Raw genomic sequence first — 10,075 nt, forward strand, 5'->3', positions numbered from 1 at the left:
TACAACTAAATCAATACAAATATATAGCTGTACGTCTCAACACATATGTAAATATAGTTACACATAGAAATAGATCAATATATGTATAAAAATATAAAAATATATACCTAACCAAATACTACTATACCTATTTAAGTAGCCATATGCCTATAACTACATCAGTAGAAATAGATACCTAGAAAACAGTATACATAGGAAACAGAACTTAACACAGATATAACGACATACATATATACTTAGATAGATATATACACATAAATATAATTACAAACATATATGTATATATATACATAGCATACATCCATAAATATAACAACATACATATACAAATATACCTATACAAATAGCAACCTACATATAAATATCCATGTAATGGTCACTATCTTATGAGCAAGTCCATACATCTTTAAACAGAGATACAAGAAGAGGGATTCCAGCCGCCCCATCATCAAAGCCTCTCCCTCGGTCTCTTCCTCCCGTGCAGAGCAGCTCTCCTGGACGGGGACAGCAGATGGGACACCTGGCAAGCAAAGGGAACACCGAGTCAGGATCGGGACGTTTCCCTTGGCAGCAGATCCGCAAGAGGGAGCAGAGGCTCAACCGCCACCTGGCCGACGTCCTGGAACGAGTAAGCGCTGCCCTCCTGGCCAGGAAGCCTGGGAACGGGGGCGGTGTTGGATGGGTGTGTGACAGCCTCTCTGGTACTGTGCTGGGAGAACTGAGAACCTGCAGGGTACCTTCTTTGGTCTTGGGTGTGCTGCATCAGTCTTGTCAGTATTTAATTGGGTCTTGAGGAAATCTCTTGCATTTTTTGCAGGTAAATTCCAAAGGCTACAAGGTGTATGGGGCTGGGAGCAGCCTCTATGGAGGAACAATCACCATTAATGCCCGCAAGGTAAGGGCAGGAGCTGGGTTGTGGGCAAGGGGAAGAACAAAGTCAAGGAGAACTCGTGCATAGTTTGAACAGCATTTAGATATTTGTTTTAGATGATTTTTAGATCCCGTGCCACAAATCTGGGTGACTCTGGGTAAGCCGTTCTGACTGTGTACCAGTTCCCTACTTATGGAACATCTGGTGGAATTAGAGTCTGTCTCACTTGGTCACGTTACCTGGATGTTCAGTCTGTAGTTGCTGTTACTGCATAAACAGATACTTCATTAGTACTCTCAGGAGACATATTAACAGTAGGATTTACAAGTACTTTATCCCAACAGTTTGAGGAGATGAATGCAGAGCTGGAAGAGAATAAAGAGCTTGCTGGGAATCGCCTCAATGAATTGGAGGAACTGCGCCAGGATCTTGAGGAAGTAACAACACAAAATGAAAAGCTCAAGGTGAGACATCCGTACCTGTGAGGATGAAGGTGTTCTGTGTGATGGGCTGCCCTCAGCTTTGCAGTGCTGGGTCTCCAGAAAACCTCGTTAGCAGTGTCTGTTCTGAGTCTGCTCTTCAGCTGTGTTAAACTCAGTTCCAGGTACAAATCAGCAAGTCTGTGGCTACACTTGCAGTTCAGTGCCTTGGTGACACCGTGTGGTCATCGTTGGAAATTGTAATGGTTTCCTGCCCGTGTCCCATTCTGATCTTTCAGTACGTTTTAACCATGTCTGGTTAAAACTGTGTCACCTCTTTACAAGTATTGATCCCTCTTCCACCTTCCCCACGCCCTGTGCAAGTGGAACCAGAGAACAGAAACAATCAGGGAACTTGTGTGGGGAAAGAGGTTCTTGAAAGAGTCAATGAATTTGTGTCTTTCCCAGTGTGGGGAGGATAGATAGGAAACAGCCTATGAGTTTGTGATGTTTTAAAGGTGGTAACACAAGAAGCTGTGACTCTGTGGTAGATAAGTATATGATGGAGAGAATAATCTAAATATCATCTTAGTGGTTAGTGCCAGCTATAAGAAATGTCTGTCTCAGTAACCTAAATACAGAGATCTGATGCCAGGAACTGTCTTGAGGCACCTCTGGATTCTGTTTATCCACATGAGTTTGTTTAGAGAGAAATGGTCCTTAGCTTACAACTTTTTTTTTCCCCTAATTACTTTTAAGCTGAATGCATGTATATATATGTCAGTTTCACTGCTGCTAGTCACAATCATTTGCTAACTCATTTTATAAGGAGAATTCAGATTCTGTACCTCTCTTTTTTCATTTCCTCTCAGTCATTATTTCTTACTAGTAGAAGGCTGACATAATGCCTACTTGCATGTACATTTTTTCTATTCTCTCACTTTTCTGTGTGACATGTTTATTGATTAGATCATTGTGGTTTACAGCAAGTCCATGGCTGCCAATGAGCAAGCAGGTATGGTGTTGTTCTGCTGTGCCTAAAAACAAACACCACCTACCCACCAATGCCCATTAGGGGCTACAGTGCACTAGAACAGCTGGGTTGATTCTTTGTTACTGTTAAATACTCGTTCTGGCAGGTCTCTTCATCTCAAAAAACAAAGCTCTTCACCTGTTTTATGGGGAGACCATGGCTGTATGTAAAACTGGCATGACTTTTTTCTGCAAATGTGTTGCTCTGTTGTGTGGCAGAATATTTTGTTTTTTGTCATTGTCACTTAGACGTTCTCCATCTCCATGACAGACCTCAAGAAGGTTGGCAGAAGTGTGATTTGTTGCAGCGGTGTTTCTGTTTTTGCAGGCCCAATTAATCGGGAGATGCGTCACCTCATCAGCAGCCTCCAGAATCACAACCACCAGCTGAAGGGAGAGGTGTTGAGATACAAGCGCAAACTGAGAGAGGCCCAGTCTGACCTGAGCAAGGTATCACAGGAAATGCCAGAAAAGAGGAGAAAGTGCTTAGGGGAAGGGGGAATGCTGTCACTCTCACCAGCAATATCAACCTTTCTGATAAGGTGTGCGGGATGCAGTGAAATTTTCTGTGGAGCTCTGCACTCTGCTGCTTCCTTTGACCAAATGAATGCTCTTCCTTTGTAGCTGTGTAGTGCTCCATGAAAAGCAGGAGCAGTTACAAGGGGGGCATGGAAGCATGGATCTGGGAAGACAAGGGAGAAAGGGATAAGGAAGATTTCTGGCTAAGAACTTAATGGTGTGCTTTCTTTGTCATCTCTCTTGCTGTTCCACCCCAGATCCGCTCTCGCAGTGGCAGTGCTCTCCTACAGTCCCAGTCCAGCACTGAAGACACAAAGGAGGAGCCTCCAGAGATCAAACAGGAGCCTGATGATCCTTCTGCCCAAGTGTCTGTTCCCAAGGCTGCTTCTGAAGACGTTAATGAAATAAGGGCCAGGCGAGATGAAGAGGAACGGGAGCAGGAGAGATAAGAGAGGGAATGAGAGAAGGAAAAGGACAAAGAGAGAGCTGTAACAGGTTGACCTCGGCTGGGTGCCAGGTGCCCACTAAGCCACTCTATCACTCCCTTTCCCAATGGGACAGGGGACAGAATAAGATGAAGAACAACCAGTGGGTGAAATAAGGCAGTTTTATTACAGTGTAAGAAAGAAATAAGCAAGAGTCTGTGCACGCATAAGCAAAGGGAAAAGTCAATCTCTACTTCCCATCAGCAGGCAATGTTAGGACACTTCCCAGGAAGCAGGGCTTCAGCATGCTTAATGGTTTCTCTGGGAGGCAAATGCTGAAGAACCACAAATGCTTCTCCTTTCCTCCTCTCTCCCTTAGCTTTAAATATCTGAGCTGACGTCATCTGGTATGGAATATCCCTTTGGCTAATTTGGGTCAGCTGGCCTGGCTGTGTCCCCTTCCAGGATCTTGCTCACTCCCGTCCTCTTTCTTGGGGGAAGGAATGTTAGAGGGACAGCACTGCTCAGCAGTAGCCAAAACACTGGTCTGCTACCAGCACCCTTCCAGCTACTAATGCAAAGCACAGCACTGTGAGGGCTGTGAACTTTACCTCAGTCAGACTCAATACAAGAGGACAGGGAAAAAGAGAAGGAAAAATGAGAGCAGAAAAAGCAGAAGCAGAAGGAATCTGAAGAGGAGAGAGAGTCCAAAGAGAAGGAGAAAGGGAAGCATGAAGGTGGAAGAAAGAAGGGGGCTGAAGTGATCAAGCAGCTGAAGGCTGAGCTAAAGTTAAGAGTTGTGCCTCCCTTTCCTGCTCGAGCAGTGCCCAAATCGGGCACCTGCTCAGGTCAGACTGGATCAGACTTGTGTTGAGGTGTTCATATGTAGAATTTTTGGCCTGGTGTATCTGACAGCTGTTCAGCTGCTGGAAACTGGGAGTCAGTTTCTGCCCAGCTCTGGCAACAACTCTGTAACAGCTGATTCTGCCAGCAGTCAAGCCACTGTATGTCTCTGCATGCTTGTGCAGATGACTGTCCCTTCTCTGCACCTTCAGACTCAGAGTAGCTCTGCTGTGGTGCAGACTTCTAGGGAGCACATTTTTCTGGTTGTTGGGATGATGATGTTCCCTGATGCCCTTACTTCATCTGTGCTAGGTTTGGTGTGTTTGAGTAAAATGTTCAGGGTTGCTGTAGGTGGTCCAGGGTACAATTTTGCCAGAGCCTCTCTGAGCACGGCAGGTGTGCTGCAGGGCCCCTCACAGCTCTGTGTGTGTGTGTTGCAGGCCCGCCTGACGTGCCCGTGCTGCAACATGCGCAAGAAGGACGCGGTGCTCACCAAGTGCTTCCACGTCTTCTGCTTCGAGTGCGTGAAGACGCGCTACGACACCCGGCAGCGCAAGTGCCCCAAGTGCAACGCGGCCTTCGGGGCCAACGACTTCCACAGGATCTACATCGGCTGAGGCCCCCACAGAGGCCCTGCTTGCGCTGAGCCAGCCTCCCTCGCTCTGTGAGCTTCTGCCACCTGATCTGCAGTGTCTCCTGGGAGGTGCGTTCAGGGTTTCGAAGGAAACGGACTCCAGATCTTGGTTCCTTTCTTGCCCCTTTCCCTTTGTTCTTGCCCTCGGTTTTTATGTGCTCTTTGTGCCTGAGAGGAAATTCCCCATCCCTTGCTTCCACACTGCCTAGGTGGGAACATCCAGCTGAAGTCCTGCCTTGACGGGATGGAAACTGAGGTGCAGCAGAGATTAGTGAGAGTTTTATTTGAGAGGTCTGCTTTGGATGCTAATTAAATCCCAGCAAGGTATGGCAGTGCTCCTGTGGGTGAATAGTTTCCCAATTAACAGGCCAAATAGAGGCCAAATAACTGAATCTATAGACTCAGTGTAGCAACTCCTTAGGTGTGTATCTTCCTGAGTCAGGGCAAGAACCTCTGAGGGCTGATGCACTAGGAAACATCCTCCCTTGCCCCAGACAGACACATCTAAAGATCCAGTAGAGGAGAAAGGAAAGACGCTGGAGACTCTTTGAAAGTAGCATTCCACTGATGAGCCCTGGTTGATGCAGTCACCTTCCCCCTAGGCTGAGGCATTGCTGTCATTGTCCTTATCAGAAAAGGATTTTTAGGGGTTCCTTTGTTGCAACTTTACCACAAAGATTAATCTTGTTATGCACAAAATCTAATTAAAGCTGTTGTTCGGTTTATTTTTCCATGTTTCTTGCCTTGGTAATACCTGTTTGTCCTCCCATCCTTTGTCCAGGCATTGGAAACATTTCTCACAAGCTTTAAACTTCTACAGCAGAGAGGCTTAACTTCTTCCTTCCCCTGGTTGCAAAACATGCTCAGCTAAAACAACTTTTGTCCCTTTGGCTGTATCCCCAGTACCTCATTCCTGACACAACAAGAGGGCCAGGATGCTGGATTATTTCTGCAGTCATTTCATCATGGCTGCTGAGAATTTTGTGAGGGGTGTGGTGTGGGTTAGAATCTCAGTGCTCCCTGTGGTTGGTTGAAGTGTGCTTCTAAAATCAAAATGGGAAGTTGTTTCTTTGCAGCATTCCTTCATAGGGTGTAGTATTTTTCCTTTTTTCTGTAAACTTAATTTTCATGGTTGGTGCACCTGTCAGAGGTTTGTCTCATGGGTGTCCCTTCCCTGAATCATGGAATCTGTACTGCCTTCCTGTATCCCCTGCAGGAAATAACAAAGTGCAAGGAGTTAATCACAAATGACACTATTCATTATTATCTTTGTGAAAACATTCAGAATATATGAATAAAGCCTTGTAAATGATGATGAATCCTGAAGAGTGAGAAGGAGCACATGACCCTGCCTTTCCAAGGAGAGCAAAAATTCATTCCCAAGGAATGCTGAGAGTTTCTGGCATGGTGTAAGAGCTGTTAGAAGGAATGGAGTAGAACCCTCTCCTCTTTCACTGGAAGTTGCTCCTGGGATTACAGGTTGTGGCACCAACTTGGATAAAGAATGGTGTGTTAATGCTGATGGTAGATTTTGTGCTACAAATGCTTGTTCATCAGAACCAGGACCTGGGTCATGAACAAACTGACTGCATCTTCAAACAGCTTTGCTACAACAGCAAGAGTTCCTTTTACAGCTGTGAACAGCAATCCAAGCTAAACAGCCCCAGCAGAGCTGCAAAGCCCCTCTGTCCTTCCCCAGTCACTGTTGTATCACCTTTCTACTGAAATTGAGCTTTGTGAGCACGCTGGCCATGTTGGGTTCCCTCTGGTCACGGCAGGAAATGGATATTTAAAACAATCTGCAGTAGTTCACAGGAGTTTTGGGAACTTCTCCCTTAGCAAGAAAAATTTATTGGTTTTGTTTTAAAATAATAGCTTATTTCAAGCTCATTTTGGAAGTGACTGAGTTTCTTTCTGTCAATATAATTCAAATACTAAGAAACAGTGAAAATTTTAGATAGTCTGTTTGCCAGAATGCATGGAAATAATTTACCAGAAGTATTGGGGTAAAAGAAGTAAAAGGGTGACATGTATTCTTTATCAAAAGTTTCTCTAAATTCAGTGTCTGATGTGCTGAGGCCTGAGCAGCAGGCCTCAGCCAGAGCTGATTTACAAGATGAAACCTGGGTATTATGTGACTGACACCATCAGTATTATTTAGCTAAAAATAGATGAGTGAGATGCTTATGCTAACTGTTTAACACCAAACTGTCTGCTTTAGACCCTTTCACGTAACCTTGAGTAGTTATCTGCAAGAAATGTGTAATTTTAAGAAATTTTCACAACTGACATGAATAGGCTTGCTTGTAGGATATTTTAGGGGAAGCCCAGCTGAGGTCTGGGCTCTGGCCAAGCCCTGGTCCTGCAGGATGGGAAGTGTGCCATCAGACCCAGGTGGTTCTGCACTAAAAGCATATCAAGTCACTTTGACTTGCTGATTTGGGCCTATAAAAGCTGGCCATTTTTGGGGCAAATTCAGAGACCTCCCCTATGGGTGGATACACTATGTAGGATTTTCCCAATTGCTGGGAAGGGTTCTCCAGGTCCTCACTGCTAAATGGGGCTCCCCACAGAACATGGACTCTGGATGATGCTAAAGTGTTTAGGCAATCTTTCTTAATCACTATTCTTTCCTTTCACTCATGTGGTAATGATTGGGTGCATTACCTTGCTTATTTTTCCTTGTTGCCAAAGCTGGGCGCGCTGTTTTATTCAATGTATCATTTTACTTTTGTGTTGCCTTAATATTCATAGTAAAATAACCATTCTTTCCATTGGTGTCTGTGTCCTTTAAATCATTCCTGTAAATTGGCAAAACTCTCAGCCTCTCCTCATAAGGCTTCCCCTGCAGATCCTTCAGCATCCTTGTGGCCCTCCTTTCAATACTCTCTGATAAATTAATGTCTTTTTTTGTCCTGTGGTACCCAAAACTGCCCCTAGAACTCGAGGTGAGGCCACATCAGTGCAAAGCAGAGCAGGACAATCACCCAGTTGGTTCAGGGTCAGCCTGTTGACTTATCGTGAAAGTTAAGCTGGATTCTTCTCTGACCTCCCTTCCCACTAAAGCTATAATTATATTGATTTCTTTGAAAGGTGGGAAAAAGTAAAGTTACGGTTGATGTAATTTCATGTTTCCCTTGGTGTTCCTGCTCCCAAGGGGTGCATACAGTCTGTCCCTGATGAACTCTTGCTGATACATGCCTTTCTTCTGGCTGAACTATGCTTTTCAATATTCTCCCTAGACGATGAGTGTGTAATGTTATACAACGCTGTGTGTGGCTCTGCTGCCATCCCAAATGTGCCATTCCCTTGCCCAGCCTGGCTGCAGCTGGGGGATCTGCTGGGCACAGCTGGAGATTTTCATGGCCAAAATCCTCCAGCATCCTCACGTCTACATCTGCCCATTGCTTTGGAGAGCACGAATCACGGAACACTCATCTCAGTTGACAAATGTCATTTGTTGCAGATTGCTACACCTGTGCTGACAATATAAAATGATACAAATCTCAAGTTAAAAAAAGTATTTTCTTTGATTATTACAACAATGCTATGTAAAAACAAACAAATATCAACTTCTTTAACAAAAATTAATTTATTGCAAACCTCTACAACTTACTATATACAAAGATCAATTAGGTGTTTAACAGCTTAATTTATTGCATAATACTACAACCGTACAGCCCATATATAAGTACTAAAATATCAATATCCCTCTCTAAATTGTCCTATGCCAAGAACTCAGTCAACAGTATTATACAACTATACAACCACATACATATTTAAATAGAAATGAATACATATGTAAACACCACAATATATAGATGTAAATATAGATTAAATATGACATATTACATACAATATATATAAAAATAGATACATCAAACAAACCTATCTGTAAATAGACAACTGTACCAATCTAAATATCCATACAACTGCATCAATACAAATACACACCTATGCATCTCGACACGTGTAAATACAGTTAGATACAGAAATAGAATGAGATACATACAAAAATACTAAAATAGACATAGCTATACAAATAGCACTATACCTATTTAAAGAGCCGTATGTCTACAACTACATCAAGAGAAATAGATACTTAGGAAACTATACACATGGAAATAGAACTAAACACAGATACAACAACATACGTACAGAGCTAAATACATATATATAGCAATATGACACTACAAACATGTATGTATATATCTATACATACATATATACATAGTACATCCATAAATATAATATAGAATTATATAGAATATAGAATATACATAGAATTTTATATATATATATAGAATATATATAGAATTATACCTATAAAAATATATACGCATATGTAAATATCCATAAAATTATCACTCTCTATGTGCAACTCCATACATCTATAAGCTCTTCCTCCCGTGCAGAGCAGCTCTCCTGGACGGGGACAGCAGATGGGACACCTGGCAAGTAAAGGGAACACTGAGTCAGGATCGGGACGTTTCCCTTGGCAGCAGCTGCACTTCCATCAGGGAAGAGAAATCTCAGAGCCTCCCCAGGAGGCTTAGAAAGAAAAAGCAGGCCCAGCGGGCCAGGCTGTGGCGAGCGCAGCCCCGGCGGGACCGTCCCGCAGCCCCCGGCAGCGCGGCACAGCCGCTCGTCACTCTCCGGCTCTTCTCAAGGTCTTCAGGGCAGCTGTGGCAAAAATGGAGGCTCTGGAATTGGTTCCAAGGCTTGGCAGAGCTGCAGCCCCGGACCCCTCTGTGCTCCATGCTGGCCCCCTCCATCCCCTCAGCCCTGCCATGCCTTTGGCAAGCCCACAGCACCCCCAGGTGCTTCAGACCCCCACAGCCCTCTCACCCCTCTCAAGCCCTTCAGACCCATTGAGTGCCCTTAGACCTGCCATCCTCCTCAGCCTGTGCCACTTCCCTGTCACCTCAGCACCTCCACACCCCTCAGCCCCACCACCCCCTCTGCTCCCTCCAGACCCCTCAGCTCTTGCCTTCTCCCTCAGTCCTCCCAGTTCCCTCATTCCCACCACCCTCCTTAGCCTCTGCCACTTCTTTGTCCCCTCAGTCCCCACCATTCCCCTCTGCTCCCCCACACCCCTCAGTCCCACCAGCACCTCAACATCACTGTCCCTTTGAAATAAACACGTGGGCCAGTCACCGTTGAACAGGGTTTACTGGTTTAATAAAATACACCACCTCTTGGGAGCTCGGAGAAGGGAGTAGCCCTTCTCCGCAATGAGGCAGAGGTACTCTTCGTGCAACGGACTGCTGCAGGAGGACCTAGTCTCTCCTGAGTGCCACCAACTCTTCCCATTGGTTCCCCCCCCCAGTCC

The 10,075-nt window shown here is 44.8% G+C and overlaps 1 protein-coding gene across 1 annotated transcript; it reads left to right on the top strand.

Annotated features, from left to right (window-relative positions):
• Positions 1 to 485: 485 nt before the first annotated feature.
• LOC108448652 (E3 ubiquitin-protein ligase BRE1A-like) lies at positions 486 to 6,058 on the top strand. The gene is made up of 6 exons (XM_017742379.1): positions 486 to 628; positions 818 to 895; positions 1,216 to 1,335; positions 2,572 to 2,772; positions 3,099 to 3,286; positions 4,550 to 6,058. The coding sequence occupies exons 1-6, from the start codon at positions 512 to 514 to the stop codon at positions 4,557 to 4,559; spliced, it is 714 nt and encodes a 237-aa protein (XP_017597868.1). The 5' UTR covers positions 486 to 511; the 3' UTR covers positions 4,560 to 6,058.
• The last annotated feature ends 4,017 nt before the right edge of the window (positions 6,059 to 10,075 follow it).

Source organism: Corvus brachyrhynchos, unplaced genomic scaffold (genome assembly GCF_000691975.1).
Source record: "Corvus brachyrhynchos isolate BGI_N302 unplaced genomic scaffold, ASM69197v1 scaffold1478, whole genome shotgun sequence".
Lineage (NCBI taxonomy): Eukaryota > Metazoa > Chordata > Aves > Passeriformes > Corvidae > Corvus > Corvus brachyrhynchos.